General features: G+C 38.1%; 1 protein-coding gene across 4 annotated transcripts in view; it reads left to right on the top strand.

Annotated features, from left to right (window-relative positions):
* SCCPDH (saccharopine dehydrogenase (putative)) overlaps positions 1-19,199 on the top strand; it is a 66,666-nt gene that overhangs the window by 17,781 nt on the left and 29,686 nt on the right. For all 4 annotated transcript variants that reach the window (XR_007515279.1, XR_007515280.1, XR_007515278.1 and 1 more), the window contains exons 6-7: positions 5,647-5,777; positions 6,514-6,631. Coding sequence is in view for 1 of the 4 variants with exons in the window: in XM_049868272.1 (XP_049724229.1) it covers positions 5,647-5,777; positions 6,514-6,631 (249 nt within the window). In the remaining 3 variants the exon portion in view is untranslated. The remainder of the gene's footprint in view (positions 1-5,646; positions 5,778-6,513; positions 6,632-19,199) is intronic.

Below are 19,199 nucleotides of genomic sequence, written 5' to 3'. Positions count from 1 at the left end.
GCGATTTGTATATTGTATTTTTTATTGACTTTTATATCACCGTCTCTAGAATGCGAACACCACAAAAGAGCGATCTTTCTAATTCACTGATTAACTGCAAACACCTAGAACAGTGATGGTCACATAATACCAGCTCAGTGTTTGTTGAATGAATTGAATGGATAGGACTTCATAACCTTGATTCCAAAACCCTACAAAAACAATTCCAGAAAGGAAAAGTACAGTCCAGTCTCATAGGAACCTAGATGTAAAAGTCCTATTAGCAAATTAAACGCAGTAATACATAAAAGGAAACCCTGGTGGCGTAGTGGTTAAGTGCAATGGCTGCTAACCAAAGGGTCGGCAGTTTGAATCTGCCCAGCGCTCCTTGGAAACTCTTTGGGGCAGTTCTACTCTGTCCTATAGGGTCGCTGTGAGTCGAAATCGACTCGACGGCACTGGGTTTTTTGGGTTAATACATAAAAAGAATATAATATACTATGATCAAGGTGGTATTAGAGCAGAAATGCAAGATTAGTTTAACATTGCATAATCACTGTAATTTATTTACCTCATTAACAGGTTAAAGAAGGAAAATCATACGATCATTTCAATAGACGGAGAAAAAGCATTTGATAAAATGCAGTATCCATTCATGATTAAAAAAAAATTATAGAAAATAGGAATAGAAGGGAAGATTTTTTGAAAAGCTGTAACAAATATGATAGTGTTTAAATATTGAAAATGTTTGCTTTGGGGTTAGGAATAAGATACAGATGTCCACTATCATTTTTAGCCAGATCCTAGCTAGAGTGGAAAGCCTGATGGTGTAGTGGTTAAGAGCTATGGCTGCTAACCAAAAAGTTGGCAGTTTAAATCCACCAGGTGCTCCTTGGAAACCCTATGGGGCAGTTCTACTCTGTCCTATAGGGTTGCTGTTTTAGTGATCTAGTGCTGCTATACGAGAAATATCGCAAATGGATGGCTTTAACAAAGAGAAATTTATTCTCTCACAGTCTATTAGTCTACAAGTCCAAATTCAGGGCATTAGCTCCAGAGAAAGGCTTTTTCTGTCTGTCAGCTCTGGAGGAAGATCCTTGTCACCAGTATTCCTCTGGTCGAGGAGCTTCTCAGGCGCAGGGACCCCGGGTCCAAAGGACGCGCTGTGCTCCCGGTACTGCTTTCTTGGTGGTATGAGATACCCACTTGCCTGCTCACTCCCCTTTCCTTTTATCTCTTGTAAGATAAAAGATGGTGCAGGCCATACCCCAGGGAAACTCCCTTTATACTGGATCAGGGATGTGACCTTAGTAAGGGTGTTATAATCCTACCCTAATCCTCATTAACATAAAATTATATTCACAAAATGGAGGAAAACCACACATTACTGGGAATCGTGGCCTAACCAAGTTGACATGTATTTTGGGGGGATACAATTCAAGCCATGACAGTCACTATGAGTCAGAATCGACTCAGTGGCCACAGGTTTGGGTTTTTTGTTTTTTTTTTGAGCTAGAGTAGTAAGGCAAGAAAAAAAAGATATATACAGATTATAAAGGAAGAAATAAAACTGATTTTCTACAAATGATGTGATCGTGAATGTAGAAAATCCGAGAGAATCCATAAGTAATATTATTAGAATTAATAAAAGAATTTAATAAATTGCTGGGGAAATTGTTTTTTCTGGTTTAATTGCCCTGGTTAGAACCTCCAGTACAATGAACAGAAGTGGTGGGATTAGGCATCCTGGTTTTGTTCCTGATCTTAAGGGGAAAGCTTTCAGCCTTTAACCATTAAGTATGATGTTAGCTGTGAGTTTTTCTTAGGTGCCCTTTATCAGATTGAGGAATTTCTCTTCTATTCTTAGTTTGTTGAGTTTTTTAAATATGAAGGGCTGTTAAATTTTGTCAAATGCCTTTTTTCTGCATCTGTTTTTATTGAGATGGTCATATGGTTTTTGCCCTTTTTCTATTCTTACGGTATATTACTGTCTTAGGCTTGGCTCTCTAGAGGAGTAAGACCAGTGAAGTATGTATATATAGAGAGAGAGAGAGGAAGAGAGAGAGAGATTTATTTCAAGGAAATGGCTCACACAGTTGTGGAGGCTGGCAAATCCCACATCTGTGGGTCAGGTGGAAGGCTGGAAGCTTCTCCTGACTGACATGGTTGCAGGGGGTGACGAACCCAAAATCGGCTAGTCAGGTAGTAGGCTGAAGGCTTCTCACATCCCAAGAACCAGAGGTCAGGGGATGATGAGATGAATGCAGGATTGAGAGAGTGAGCTTTGCCAGCACATTCATTTATATCATCAGTACAGGCCACATCCCCAAGGAGACTCCTCTTCCAATTGATTGGCTGCTCACATCAGGTCACAAAATGGGAGGTGATATGTTGTGTGTATGAAACTACTGAGAATTATAGCCTAGCCAAGTTGACATACAACATTAACCATCAGAACTACATAGATTGATTTTCATATGTTAAACCAATCTTGTATACCTGGGATCAATCCCACTTGGTCATGGTATATAATCCTTATTATATGTTGCAGGATTCAGTTTGCTTGTATTTTGTTGAGCATTTTTCCATTTGTATTCATAAGAGATATTGATCTACAGTTTTCTGGTAATGTCTGTCTGGTTTTGGTTTCAGGGCACTGATTTTTTGGAAAGAGTTTATGAACAACTTGTGTTAATTCTTCTTTAAATGTTTGGTAGAATTCACCAGTCAAGCTGTCTGAGCTTGGACTTTTCTTTGTAGAAATTTTTTTTTTTATTAATTACTAATTCAATCTCTTTACTTTTGTAGGTTTAGTCAGATTTTCTATTTCCTCTTCAGTCAGTTTCAGTAGTTTGTGTCTTTCTAGGAATTTGTCCATTTCATCTAGGTTACATAATTTGTTGGCATACAATTTTTCATACTATTCCCTTACGGTCTTTTTTTTTTTTTTCTATGAGGTTGGTAGTGATGTCCTTTCATTCCTGATTTTAGTAATTTGAGCTTTCTCTTCCCCTTGCCCCTCCCAGGTCATTCTAGCTTAAGGTTTGTCAATAGTTCAAGGAACTAGCTTTTGCTTTAATTGATTTTATTATTTTTCTATTCTGTTTTACTTATTTCCACTCTAATCTTTATTTTTGCTGGATACAAAACTAATATAAAAGTCAGTTATATTTCCGTATACCAGCTACAGTTAGAAAATGATTTTTTTAAAGTAGGCCATTTAAAATATCATAAAAAAGTCAAGTAACTAAGAATAAGTATAATAGAAACTGTACAAGACCTCTATGAAGAAAACGATAAAACACTGAGAAACCTTAAAGAAGACAAATAAAATAAATAAAGAAATACACTGTATTCATGGATTGGAAATCAGCTTTGGATGTCAGTTTTGGAACTGACGTTAGAAGGAATCAGTTTTTCTCAAATTGATTTATAATTCCATGTAATTCAAAGTCTTAAACAGGATTTTATTTTGTTCTGTCCTGTTTTGATGTGAAACTTGACAACCTGATTGTAAATTGTATATGGAAATGCAAAGGGTCAGGAATAGCCTAGCCAAGATGTTCTTGAAGAGAATAAAGTGGAAAGGCTCTCTCAGATTTCAAGACTTGTTATTAACAGCATATTGTTGGGTGGCAGAGGGATATAAATAGACCAGTGGAACAGAATAAAGGGCCCAGAAACAGTTCAAGGAGATATGAACACTAGGTTTATGGTAAAGGGGCATTTTCGTAGATGATGCTGGGACACTTGGGTATTCATAAGGAGAAAAAACTAAATTGGACTCATACTTTGTACTGTGTATGAAAGTCAAGTTTAGGTGAATTGTAAACCTAAATATGAAAGACAAAATGGTAAGCTTTTAGAAGATGACATAGGAGAATATTTTATGGCTTCAAGATTGGAAACATCTTCTTAAAAGAGACACAGAAAGCTTTAAATATAAAGGAAAAGAGTGATAAATCATATACATTTAAAATTGAGTGTTCGTTGATCAAGAGATGTCATTAAGAGAATGAAGAAGCGAGCTGCAGGGTAGGTGTTACTTGCAAACACGCGATGAAACCTAAGAACAAGTTTTGAGCAATAGAAGCCAAACTCAAAGGAGTATCTACAGTGTGACTCCATTTCTGTAAAGTTCAGAAACAGGCAAAACTAACTGTACTGTTCAGGGTTGAATGCTTGCTTAGGTGATAAAACTCTAAAGGCATGCAGGGAAGTGATTATTACCATATAGTTAGGCAGAAGCAGGGCCTCTGGGATGCTGGCTGAATTGCAGTTCTGAGAATGGTGGTTACATGTATGTTTGTGTCGTAATTTTGTTAAATTGTACATCATATGTGTTTTGTGCACTTTGTATTTTTTATTGAAATTAGGTAGATGATAAAAAAGTTGAATGTAATTTTTTGTCTTTTTAATGGCTTATTTATATAGGAAATTATTCATAGATTTCTGTTTTATAAGCTATTTTCTCCTGATGTTTGAAAATCTTTACATTTGCAAATAGGTTTGCCTAAGCCTAGATTTAGACTAGTTTGACAAATCAAACCCTTAAGAAACAGAAGTAATAAATCTGTAACCCAATGGAAATTGGGTTGGTATCTCTCTCTTTGTCTGTGTTATCAAAGCTAAGATAGAAAAACCTGAATCCTTTGATGGTTTTATTGTATTTCTTATTCTGCTTATTAACAATCCAAGATATCTTTACATCTCCCTTACTGATACTCCTCTTTTAAAATCTTGTGACAAAGTTGGCTTTGAATCTTTCTAAATAATTTTGTTCATTTAAACAGAGTCAGCAACATATAAGGGGGAACATAATACAATTATGTGCAATCAAATTATAAATTTAAAATGCTTATGTACTATAGAATTAAAAGGCCCACCTAGAAGTTAGGCAAGTAAGAGTTAGCCTATCACAGTAAATTTAGAGATTGCATCCTTACCTGTTCTCTCCTTTCTGCTACTCATTTCTGATTGGAGTTGAGGTAAGAGTTGTGGAAGGTGTAATTATACTAGAAAAACGGAAGGCATTGAGAGCAAAGAGTCTCATGAAAGAGATGAAAAATAAGTGGACAAGTGAGAATCTGGGTGAGACCAAGCAAACAATAAGGATTCTATACTGGGTACAGAACCAAAAATAAATTGAGGGGATAGGGAAAGAGATTAAAATCTAAATCATACTAATAAGCTTTAAGAAAAAATTTAAAAATTATTTTAATAGGATCTTTGAAATGAGGCATATAACTTGGAAGTATTTAGATTAAGGAGTGTTAGAAGGATAGATGAACAAGTACGTTGTGTGTATATATGTAAATGTGCACATGAAAGTATGAGGAATCAGATAGGATAGGGATAGAATTAGAAAGGCTAGTCATGAAGGAATATGGCCAGTTGAGTAAAAACGCTGAAGTGAAATTAAATGGTTTGTTTCAAAGAGCTTAAATAGGTAGGAGGGAAGAAGAGAGGGCTTATGTTGGTATAAATATTGAGTATGATCAAGCTAATGAGTGTTACTGCTGCCTAGCCAGTCATGAAAATTCATGTACAAGACTATTAAGTAAAGGATCATGCCTTGCTTATGTAGAAATGAAGTATTGTTTATAATAATGCATTGCAAGTTAGTTGGTTTCACATTTTTGTAATTCCCCCTTAATATTTTATTAGGGACTGTGCATTCATGATGGTACCTGGAAATCAGCAGTTTATGGTTTTGGAGATCAGGGTAATTTGAGAAAACTACGAAATGAGTCCAGACTGAAACCTGTCCCATTCATTGGTCCAAAATTGAAAAGAAGGTATATTAACTCCAAATCTATTTTTAATGTATCTAGTCAAAGTATATTGTTGTATTAATAAAGTATGCTACTAAGAAATGCCTGGAGGCTATTTTGTAGTAATTAAATTCAGAACTGTTTTCCAAAGATCTTTAAAATATAATCAATATATTACGCTAAGCTTAACTTGGTGTAACTATGCGTCATAATCAACTCAACAGCACCTAACACCAACAACAAGTTTACATAATTAGTTGATGTATAATATTTGGACCCTGGAAAAAAATTAATTTTGTGATGACATTTCACTATCAATGTCAAAATTAAATGTCAGATTTTGTGCATTAAAACCCACCGTCTTAAAGTGTGGTGATCTTACGTAGATTAATCAGTTTTTTTAACAGCACTTATAGGGAAGTTTTGCAGATATGAGTTTAGGGTTTGCCTGTTGAAACCAGTGTTGGTTTTATCACTGTCTAGGGAAATTGGTGGGGTAAAACATAGTGAAAACTATATTTGTTAAATGCACATGGTGTGAAACCTACTATACTGTTGCATTTGTCACTTTTTTGGGTGTAGGTATAGAGAACCAAGGAAGAACATGAAATACATTTTAATAAAGAGCAGATCCGCCATCTTCATTGTTATTATTGCCTTAAGAAAAGTTGTTAAAAAAGCTTATTAAAAAATTTACTAGCTGAAGTTGTGATCACTGTAACTAGGGAAAATATGAAATACTCATGGGCCTGTCTTCCAGGTGGCCAATTTCTTACTGTAGAGAACTCAGCAGGTATGCCGTTCCTTTCTTGGGAGCTGATGTGTCTGTTGTGAAGCGGACTCAGCGTTACTTGCATGAAAATTTGGAGGACTCACCGGTAAGTATGTATGATTTATGAATTATTAAAGAGTATTCTACATTCATTGCAGTTCCCTTACCTGTTAAATATGGGATTTTTATGTTTATAAAGCAAATAAGAACTATGTAATCCACGTTTCAGCTTTTGGAAGTATACAGAATCGCTAGTGTGTAGAGTAGTTTGTATTTAATGGGGATGGTAATAGCCTCACATTATGATTTGGATCTGGCGTATTGAATAAAGTTAGGAGTTTTTAAAAATTACTATTTTTATTTTATTGTAAAAAATTTATATAACAAAAAGTTTGTTTTAATAGAAAATACATAAAAAGCAAGAATAAAATTATGTTACAGGGCGTGTGAAATATAAAGACATAATTAGTGATAACAACAACAAAAAGAAGAAGAATGGTATAGATATAGAATTTCTTGTATGTTACCGAAGCTAAGTTGGTACGAACTTACCCTAGAATGTTATAAATATAAGCTGGTAAATATAATATTCCTGGTAACCACTAAGCAAATGTATACAAAACGTACACAAAGGGAAAGGAAAAAAGCTCACTAAAGTAAACCAACAAAACACAGAAGCAAGCAGTAGTAAAGGACAAAGACAAAGAAGGCTTATAACACCCAAAAAACAACAAAATGGCAGAAGTAAGTCACTTCTTATCAGTAATTACAGTGAATGTAAATGGACTGAATGCTCCAGTCAAAACGCAGAGAATGGAAGAGGCGGAGCCAAGATGGCAGAGTAGTCAGATGCTTTCTGTGAACCCACTTACAATGAAGACCCCAAAAAACAAGTGAAACAATTACGTTTATGACGAGCTAGCAGCCCTGAACATCAAAGACAAAGTCTGAAAACAAACTGAGTGGTGGGGGAGGGAGAGACCGTTCAGAAGCAGAGAGGAGTTACCGTACCTGAATTACCGGAAATGACGGTGGCGGGCTGATGGTTGCGTTCAGCTGCAGTTTCCTCAGGGAGAAACAGCCAGCTGCACAGCCTACGCATACCTCCGGAACCAGAGAAGAATGCCGCTCTTGGCAAAAGCTAAGTACTTGCGTATATTTTACTGTGCCCCCAGCCCGGAAGCTGGCTTTAGGGGCTGTCAATTTCCCTGGGCCTGAGATAGGTCTGGTTGCGTGCCCTGAGCCCTTGTCCTGGCCTTGGAAAAGGAATAAATTCACAATTGAGGAAAAGACAAGACGATCTGCCAACACCACTAACCTTTGGAGCTCAGGACAGAAGTGGCTTTGTGTCTAGGCATAAACAGTCCATGGACTTTGAATACCTTTCCCCTCTTCATGAGCCTGTGTGGGCCTATTTCAGGAGAATAGGCCCTTGTTGGCAGACTGTAACCGTTTCAGTTGTGCAGTGGAGAGGTGGGTGTTTGTTGTTTGACATCGCTTTGCCTGTTAAACAGGGTCCTCACCTTCCCACCCATGACGGGTACAAGGATAACTGGTACCTCCCAGTCCATACAACCAAAAGCATTGGGTACCCAGGGTCCCTCTACAGAACTTACTCACCCGTGTGCTCTAGGGAACCAGGGACATGCTTTCCTCACAGACACTTGGGGGGATGGTTGTCAGCCCCCTGCCTTGTTCAGAGCGTGACCCCCTGTTGCAACCAGATACTGGTACCTACACCAATCCCTCCTGCCAAACTAAGACTGCAGAACAGAGCCTGTACCACACACTTGATGACCGGCTACCTGGACACCTGAGCGGAAGCCATACGAGAAAAATGAATGGATTCCCAGGTCCATATACCTTGTAACAGCTCTAGCTATCTGGTGACAGGGCATTAGAGCTTCAAAGGGAAAAATAATCAAGCTAGCTCAATCAGGCAACCTGTTCGGACGTGTCAAAACAAAACAAAGCAAGAAGCTAGGATATAGTAAGCAAACATAAAATAAACTAATACAATAACTTATAGATAGCTTGGAGACAACAGTCAATATCAAATCACATAAAGAAGGAGGCATGATTGATTCAACAAGCTCTCAAAACAGAATCCAGGAATCTTCTGGATGAAGGTGCCTTTCTGGAATTAACGGATGCAGAATTTAAAAGATTAATATAAACAACTCTTCAAGACATCAGGAAGGAGATCAGGCAATACTCAGAACAAGCCAAGGAACACACAGATAAAGCAGTTGGAAAATTAAAAAGGTTATTCAAGAACATAATGAAAAATTTAATAAGCTGCAAGAATCCATAGAGAGACATTAATCAGAAATTCAGAAGATTAACAATGAAATTACAGAATTAGACAACTCAATAGAAAGTCAGAGGAGCAGAATTGAGCAAGTGGAAGGGAGAATTGGTGAGCTTGAAGATAAGGCACTTGGCACCAATATCTTTGAAAAATATCAGATAAAAGAATTTTTAAAAATCGAGAAACCTTAAGAATCATGTGATACTCTATCAAGAGAAATAACCTATGATTGGAATACCAGAACAGAGAGGGATAACAGAAAACACAGAATTGTTGAAGATTTGTTGACAGAAACTTCCCTGATATCGTGAAACATGAGAAGATATCTGTCCCGATGCTCATCAAACTCCACATAAGGTAGATTTTAAAAGAAAGTCACTAGGACATGTAATAATCAAACTTGCCAAAACCAAAGATAAAGGAAGAATTTTAAGAGCAGCTAGGGATAAACAGAAAGTCACCTACAAAGGAGAGTCAATAAGAATAAGCTTGGACTACTCGGCAGAAACCGTGCAGACAAGAAGTCAATGGGATGACTTATATAAAGCATTGAAGGAAAAAAATTGCTAGCCAAGAATCATATATCCAGCAAAACTGTCTCTCAGATATGAAGGTGAAATAGGGCATTTCCAGATAAATAGAAGTTTAGGGAATTCATAAAAACCAAACCAAAACTACAAGAAATACTAAAGGGAGTTCTTTGCTTAGTAAATCAATAATATCAGGTATCAACCCAAGACTAGAACACTGGACAGAGCAATCAGATATCAACCCAGACAGGGAAATCACACAAATAAATCAAGACAAAAAACCGCTCAAAACAGGGAAACAGCGATGTTATTATGTAAAAGAAGACAACCTTAAAACAATAAAGAGGGACTAAGAAATGTAGTCATAGATCTTCCATAGGGAGAGGAAGACAAGGCGATATAAAGAAAAGTTAGGTTTAAACTTAGAAAAATAGGGGTAAATATTAAGGTAACTACAAAGGAGACTAACAATCCTACTCATCAAAATAAAATACAAGAAAAAAATAGAGACTCAACAGAAACAAAATCAACAACAATGAACGAGAGGAAAAGACTATATAAAAATAAACGACGCAGCACAAAAAATTAAGTGGGAAAAAGAAACTGTCAAAAACACACAAAAAAAAGACATCAAACTGACAGCACTAAACTCATAAAAAAAAACTCATACCCAACCGTAATTATGCTGAATGTAAACAGACTAAATGCACCAATAAAGAGACAGAGAGTGGCAGAATGGATAAAAAAACACGATCTGTCTGTATGCTGACTACAAGAGACACACCTTAGACTTAGAGGCACAAACCAAAGCTCAAAGGATGGAAAAAAATATATCAAGCAAACAACAGTTTGAAATGGCAATATTAGTTTCTGGCAAAATAGACTTTAAATCCACCACAGAGGATAATGACAGACAGTATATAATGATTAAAGGGATAATATACCAGGAGGATGTAACCATATTAAATATTTACGCACCTAATGACAGGGCTGCAAGATACGTAAAACAAACTCTAACAGCATTGAAAAGTAAGGTAGACAGCTCCACAATAATAGTAGGAGACATCAACACACCATTTTCAGTGAAGGACAGGACATCCAGAAAGAAGCGCAATAAAGACACAGAAGCGCAATAAATGCCACAGTCAACCAACTTGACCATAGACATATATAGAACGCTCCACCCAACAGGAGCCAAGTATACTTTTCAAGTGTACATGAAACATTCTCTAGAGGAGACCACATATGTCATAAAGCAAGCCTTAGCAGAATCCAAAACATTGAAATATTACAAAGCATCTTCTCTGACCATAAGGCCATAAAAGTAGAAATCAATAACAGAAAAAGCAGGGAAAAGAAATCAAACACTTGGAAACTGAACAATACCCTGCTCAAAAAAGACTGGGTTATAGAAGACATTAAGGATGGAATAAACAAATTCATAGAATCCAATGAGAATGAAAACACTTCTTATCAGAAACTTTGGGACACAGTGAAAGCAGTGCTCAAAAAAAAAAAAAAAAAACAAAAAACCCACTGCTTTCGAGTCGATTCCAACTCATAGCAACCCTATAGGACAGAGTAGAACTGCTCATGGAGTTTCCAAGGAGTGCCTGGCGGATTTGAACTGCCGACCTCTTGATTAGCAGCCGTAGCACTTAACCACTACACCACCAGGGTGTAGTGCTCGGGATGCAGTGCTCAGAGGTCAATTTATATCAATAAACGCACACATCGAAATGAAGAAAGGGCCAAAATCAAAGAATTGTCCCTATAGAGAGCAACAAAGGAAACCCTCAGGCACCACAAGGAAGCAAATAAAAGTTAGAGCAGAATTAAATGAAATAGAAAACAGAAAAACAATTGAGTTAACAAGACCAAAAGTAGGTTCTTTGAAAAAGTCAATAAAATTGATGAACCACTGCCTAAACTGACAAAAGAAAAACAGGAAAGGAAGCAAATAGCCTGAATAAGAAATGAGATGGGTGATACTACAACAGACCCAACTGAAATTAAAAGAATCATATCAGATTACTACAAAAAATTGTACTCTAACAAATTTGAAAACCTGGAAGAAATGGATGAATTCCTGGAAACACACCACCTACCTAAACTAACACAAACAGATGTGGAACGACTAAATAGACCCATAACAAAAGAAGAGATTGAAAAGGTAATCAAAAAACTCCCAAAGAAAAAAAGCCCTGGCCCGGAGAGCTTCACTACAGAGTTCTACCAAACTTTCAGAGAAGAATTAACACCACTACTACTGAAGGTATTTCAGAGCGTAGAAAAGGACGGAATACTCCCAAACTCATTCTATGAAGCTAGCGTATCTGTGATACCAAAGCCAGGGTAAAGACACCACAAAAAAAAAAGAAAATTACAGACCTATATCCCTCATGAACTTGTTGTTAGGTGCCCTCGAGTCAGTTCTGACTCATAGCGACCCTGTGCACAACAGAATGAAACACTGCCCAGCCCTGAGCCATCCTTAAAATCGTTGTTATGCTTGAGCTCATTGTTGCAGCCACTGTGTCGATCTACCTCATTGAGGGCCTTCCTCTTTTGCACTGACCCTGTACTCTGCGAAGCATGATATCCTTCTCCAGGAACTGATCCCTCCTGACAACATGTCCAAAATATGTAAGATGCAGTCTCGCCATCCTTGCCTCTAAGGAGCACTCTGGCTGTACTTCTAAGACAGATTTGTTCATTCTTTGGCAGTCCCTGGCATATTCAATACTCTTCGCCAACACCACAATTCAAAGGTGTCAATTCTTCTTCGGTCTTCCTTTTTCACTGTCCAGCTTTCACATGCATATGATGTGATTGGAAGTACCATGGCTTGGGTCAGGCACACACCTTAGTCTTCAAGGTAACATCTTTGCTCTTCAACACTTTGAAGAGGTCCTTTGCAACAGATTTACCCAATGCAATGCGTCTTGATTTCTTGACTGCTGCTTCCATGGCTGTTGATTGTGGATCCAAGTAAAATGAAATCCTTAACAACTTCAGTCTTTGCTCCGTTTATCATGATGTTGCTCGTGGGTCCAGTTGTGAGGATTTTTGTTTTCTTTATGTTGAGGTGCAATCCATACTTAAGGCTGTGGTCTTTGATCTTCATTAGTAAGTGCTTCAAGTCCTCTTCACTTTCAGCAAGCAAGGTTGTGTCATCTGCATAATGCAGGTTGTTCATGAGTCTTCCTCCAATCCTGATGCCCCGTTCTTCTTCATATAGTCCAGCTTCTTGGATTATTTGCTAAGCATACAGATTGAATAGGTATGGTGAAAGAATACAACCCTGACGCACACATTTCCTGACTTTAAACCAATCAGTATCCCCTTGTTCTGTCCGAACAACTGCCTCTTGATCTATGTAAAGGTTCCTCATGAGCACAATTAAGTGTTCTGGAATTCCCATTCTTTGCAATGTTATCCATCATTTGTTATGATCCACACAGTCAAATGCCTTTGCATAGTCAATAAAACACAGGTAAACATCCTTCTGTTATTGTCTGCTTTCAGCCAGGATCCACCTGACATCAGCAATGATATCCCTGGTTCCACGTCCTCTTCTGAAACCAGCCTGAATTTCTGGCAGTTCCCTGTCGATATACTGCTGCAGCCATTTTTGAATGGCCTTCAGCAAAGTTTTGCTTGCGTGTGATATTAATGATATTGTTCTATAATTTCCACATTCGGTTGGATCATCCTTCTTGGGAATAGGCATAAATGCAGATCTTTTCCAGTCAGTTGGCCAGGAAGCTGTCTTCCATATTTCTTGGCATAGACGAGTGAGCACCTCCAGCACTGCTTCTGTTTGTTTAAACATCTCAATGAATATTCCATCAATTCCTGGAGCCTTGTTTTTTGCCAATTCCTTCAGAGCAGCTTGGACTTCTTCCTTCAGCACTGTCAGTTCCTGATCATATGCTACCTCTTGAAATGTTTGCACATCGACTAATTCTTTTTGGTATAATGACTGTATGTATTCCTTCCATCTCTTTTGATGCTTCCTGTGTCGCTTAATATTTTCCCCATAGAATCCTTCACTATTGCAACTCAGGGCTGGAATTTTTTCTTCAGTTCTTTAAGCTTGAGAGACACCAAGCGCGTTCTTCCCTTTTGGTTTTCCACCTCCAGCTCTTTGCACATGTCGTTATAATACTTTACTTTGTCTTCTCGAGACACCCTTTGAAATCTTCAGTTCTTTTGCTTCATCGATTCTTCGTTTTGCTTTAGCTGCTCGATGTTTGAGAGCAAGTTTCAGAGTCTCCTCTGACATCCATCTTGGTTTTTTCTTTTGTTCCTGCCTTTTCAGTGGCCTCTTGCTTTCTTCATGGATGATGTCCTTAATGTCATTCCACAACTCGTCTGGTCTTCGGTCACTGGTGTTCAATGCGTCAAATCCGTTGTTCAGACGGCCTCTAAACTGAGGTGTGATACACTCAAGGTCATATTTTGACTCTCATGGACTTGCTCTGATTTTCTTCAGTTTCAGCTTGAACTTGCATATGAGCAACTGATGGTCTGTTCCACAGTTGGCCCCTGGCCTTGCTCTGACTGATGATAATGAGCTTTTCCATTGTCTCTTTACACAGATGTAGTCAGTTTGATTTCTGTGTGTTCCATCTGGTGAGGTCCATGTGTATAGTCGCCATTTACGTTGGTGAAAGAAGGTATTTGCAGTGAAGAAGTTCTTGGTCTTGCACAATTCTGTCTTTCGATCTCTGGCATTGTTTCCATCACCAAGGCCATATTTTCCAACTACTGATCCTTCTTCTTTGTTTCCAACTTTCACATTCCAATCGCCAGTAATTATCAATGCATCTTGATTGCATGTTTGATCAATTTCAGACTGCAGCAGCTGATAAAAATCTGTTTCTTCATCTTTGGCCTTAGTGGTTGGTGAGTAAATTTGAATAATACTCGTATTAACTGGTCTTCCTTGTAGGCATATGGATATTATCCTATCACTGACAGCGTTGTACTTCAGGATAGATCTTGAAACATTCTTTTAAACAATGAATGCAACACCGTTCCTCTTCAAGTTGTCATTCCCAGCATAGTATACTATATGATTGTGTGATTCAAAATGGCCAGTACCAGTCCATATCAGCTCACTAATGCCTAGGATATCGATGTTTGTGCATTCCATTTCATTTTTGACGATTTCCAATTTTCCTAGATTCATACTTTTTACATTCCATGTCCCATTATTAATGGATGTTTGAAGCTGGGTTTCTTCTCATTTTGAGTTGAGCCACATCAGCAAATGAGGGTCCTGAAAGCTTTACTCCACCCACGTCATTAAGGTCGACTCTACTTTGAGGAGGCAGCTCTTCCTCATTCATCTTTTGAGTGCCTTCCAACCTGGGGGCCTCATCTTCCAGCACTATATGAGACAGTGTTCCACTACTATTCATAAAGTTTTCACTGGCTAATTCTTTTCAGAAGTAGTCCGCCGGGTCCTTCTTCCTAGTCTGTCTTAGTCTGGAAGCTCAGCTGAAACCAGTCCACTATGGATGACCCTACTGGTATCTGAATACTGGTGGCATAGCTTCCAGCATCATAGCAACAAGCAAGCTTCCACAATATGACAAACTGACAGAACTTAGATGCAAAAATCCTCAACAAAATTCTAGCCAATGGAATTCAACAATATATCAAAAAATCAATTCATTGTGACCAAGTAGTATTCATACCTGGTATGCAGGGATGGTTCAACATTAGAAAAACAATTAATGTAATCCATCATGTAAATAAAACAAAAGATAGGAATCACACGATTTTATCAATTGATGCAGAAAAGGCATTTGTCAAAGTTCAACACCAATTCATGTTAAAAACTCACAGCAAAATAAGAGAAGGAAAATTCCTCAACATAGTAAAGGGCATTTATGCAAAGCCAACAGCCAACATCATCCTAAATGGAGAGAGTCTGAAAGCATTCCCTTTGAGATCTGGAACCAGACAAGGATGTCCTTTTTCACCACTCTTATTCAACATTGTGCTGGAGGTCCTAGCCAGAGCAATTAGGCTAGATAAAGAAATAAAGGGCATCCAGACTGGCAAGAAAGAAGTAAAGGTGTCTCTGTTTGCAGATGACATGATCTTAAATGCAGAAAATCCTCAAGAAGACTACTGAAACTAATAGAAGTGTTCAGCAGGGTATCAGGGTACAAGATAAACATACAAAAATCAGGTGGATTCCCCTACACCAACAAAAAGACCATGGAGGAGGAAATCACCAAATCAATACCATTTGCGGTAGTCCCCAAGGAGATAAAATACTTAGGAATAAATCTTACCAGAGATGTATATGACCTATACAAAGAAAACTACAAGGCACTACTGCAGGAAACCAAAAGAAACCTACATAAGCAGAAAAACATACCCTGCTCACGGATAGGAAGACCTAACATTACCAGAAGCGATACATAGATACAATGCAATTCTGATCCAAATTCCAACAACATTTCTCAATGAGATGGAGAAACAAATCACCAACTTCACATAGAAGGGCAGGAGGCCCCAGATAAGTAAAGCATTACTGATAAAGAAGAACAAAGTGAGAGGCCTCACTTTATCTGACTTTAGAACCTGTTATACCGTCACAGTAGTCAAAACAGCCTGGTACTGGTACAGCAACAGATACATAGACCAGTGGAACAGAATGGAGAATCCAGACATAAATCCATCCACATATGAGCAGCTGATTTTTGACAAAAGCCCAAAGTCAGTTAAATGGGGAAAAGACAGTCTGTTTAACAAATGGTGCTGGCATAACTGGATATCCATCTGCAAAAAAATGAAACAAGACCCATACCTCACACCATGCACAAAAAGAAACTCAGAATGGATCAAAGACCTAAATATAAAATCTAAAATGATAAAGATCATGGAAGAAAAAATAGGGACAATGTTAGGAGCTCTAATACATGGCATAAACAGTATACAAAACATTACTAACAATGCAGAAGAGAAACCAGATAACTGGGAGCTCCTAAAAATCAAACACCTATGCTCATACAAAGACTTCACCAAAAGAGTACCTGCAGACTGGGAAAAAGGTTTTAGCTGTGACATTTCCAATCAGCGGCTGATCTCTAAAATCTGTATGATACTGCAAAAACTCAACTACAAAAAGACAAATAACCCAATCAAAAAATGGGCAAAAGATATGAACAGGCACTTCACTAAAGAAGACATTCAGGTAGCTAACAGCTACATGAGGAAATACTCATGATCATTAGCCATTAGAGAAATGCAAATCAAAACTGCAATGAGATTCTATCTCACTCCAACAATGCTGGCATTAATCCAAAAAACACAAAATAATAAATGTTGGAGAGGTTGTGGAGAGACTGGAACACTTACACACTGCTGGTGGGAGTGTAAGATGGTACAACCACTTTGGAAATCTATTTGGCGCTTCCTTAAAAAGCTAGAAATAGAACTACTGTATGATCCAGCAATCCCACTCCTTAAAACATATCCTAGAGAAATAAGAGCCTTTACACGAACAGATTTATGCACACCCATGTTCATTGCAGCACTATTTACAATAGCAAAAATATGGAAGCAACCAAGGAAGCATCAGTGGCTGAATGGATAAATTATGGTATATTCACACAATGGAGTACTGTGCATTGATAAAGAATAACAATGAATCTGTGAAACATTTCATAACATGGAGAAATCTGGAAGGCATTATGCTGAGTGAAATTAGTCAGTTGCAAAAGGACAGATACTTTTTAAGACCACTATTATAAAACCAAAAAACCAAACCCAGTGCTGTCGAGTCAATTCCAACTCATAGTGACCCTATAGGACAGAGTAGAACTGCCCCATAGAGCTTCCAAGGAGCACCTGGTGGATTCGAACTGCCGACCCTTTGGTTAGCAGCCATACCACTTAACCACTACGCCACCAGCGTTTCCCACTATTATAAGAACTCGAGAAATAGTTTAAACAGAGAAGAAAACATTCTTTGATGGTTATGAGAGGGGGGTGGGAGTGAGGGAAAGGGGTATTCGCTACTTAGTAGACAAGAACTATTTTAGGTGAAGGGAAGGACAATACACGGTACAGATGAGGTCAGCACAACTGGACTAAACCAAAAAGCAAAGAAGTTTCCTGAATAAACTGATTGCTTCAAAAGCCAGCATAGCAGAGGTAGGGGTTTAGGGACCATGGTTTCAGGGGACATCTAGGTCAATTGACGTAATAAAATCTATTAAGACAACATGATGCATCCCACTTTGGAGAGTGGCTTCTGGGGTCTTAAATGCTAGCAGGTGGCCATCTAAGAAACTTCAGTGGGCCTCAAAGTACCTGGAGCAAAGAAGAATGAAGAACAGCAAAGACACAAGGTAATTATGACCCCAGGAGACAGAAAGGAACACATTAACCGGAGACTTCATCAGCCTGGTAGCAGAAGACCTAGATGGTGCCTGGCTACAACTGATGACTGCCCTGACAGGGAACACAACAGGGAACCCCTGAGGGAGCAGGAGGGCAGTGGAATGCAGACCCCAAATTCTCATAAAAAGACCAGACTTAATGGCCTGACTGTGACTAGAATGACCCCGGAGGTCATGGTCCCCAGACCTTCTGTTAGCCCAAAACAGGAACCATTCCCAAAGCCAACTCTTCAGACAGGGACTGAACTGGACTATGGGATAGGAAATGATACTGGTGAAGAATGAACTTTTTGGATCAAGTAGACAGATGAGACTACGTTGGCATCTCCTGTCTGGAGCGGAGATGAGAGGGTGGTGGGGGTCAGAAGTATTCCGAATGGACATGACAATAGAGAGTGGAGGGAAGGAGTGTGCTGTCTCATTAGGGGGAGAGCAATTAGGAGTATATAGCAAGGTGTATATAAATTTTTGTATGAGGGACTGACCTGATTTGTAAACTTTCACTTAAAGCACAATAAAAATTAAGAAAAAAAAAAGGGCAGAGAATGGCAGAGTGGATGTAAAAAAAAAAATCCAACTATATGCTTATTATAAGAGATACCTTAAACCAAAGACACAAATAGGTTGAAAGTGAAAAGGTGGGGAAAAAAAAATGCTATGCAAATAGTAACTTAAAAGAGAACTGGGGTGGCAGTCTTAATATCAGATGAAGTAGGCTTTAAGACAAAATCTGTTAGAAGAGATAAGGATGGATATCATATAATGGTAAAAGGATCAATTAATCAAGGTGATTTAACAATCATAAATATATATGCACCCGGCATCGGGGCACATAAATATATAAAGCAAACACTGATAGAATTGAAGGGATAAATAGTACTACAATAATAGTTGGAGATTTCAATACACTACCTTAGATATAGGACAGAACATCTAGAAAGAAGATCAACAAGGCAACAGAGGACTTGAATGATGCTGTAAACCTACTAGACTTAACAGACATATGTAGGACACTCTACCCAAAAACAGCACAATATATGTTCTGGTCCAGTGCACATGGATCATTGTCCAGATAGACAACATGTTAGGTCACAAAGCAAATCTTGATAAATTTAAAATGATTAAAATCATACAAAATATATTCTATGACAACAGTGGAATGGAGCTAAAAATTAATATGAGAAGAAATACACAAACATATGGAAATTAAACACATTCTTAAACCAATGGATTAAGGAAGAACTCAGAAGAAAAACCAAAAATTTCCTAGAGTCAAATGAAAATGAGAGCACAACATACCAAAACTTATGGGATATAGTGAAGGCAGTACTCAGAGGGAAACTTACAGCGACAAATGCCTACATGAAAAAAGATCTCAAATTAACAGCCTATCTCAACTACTCT

The sequence above is a fragment of the Elephas maximus genome, chromosome 24 (assembly GCF_024166365.1).
Source record: "Elephas maximus indicus isolate mEleMax1 chromosome 24, mEleMax1 primary haplotype, whole genome shotgun sequence".
NCBI classification, from domain to species: Eukaryota; Metazoa; Chordata; class Mammalia; order Proboscidea; family Elephantidae; genus Elephas; species Elephas maximus.
This window is presented reverse-complemented; position numbering and strand designations above follow the sequence as displayed.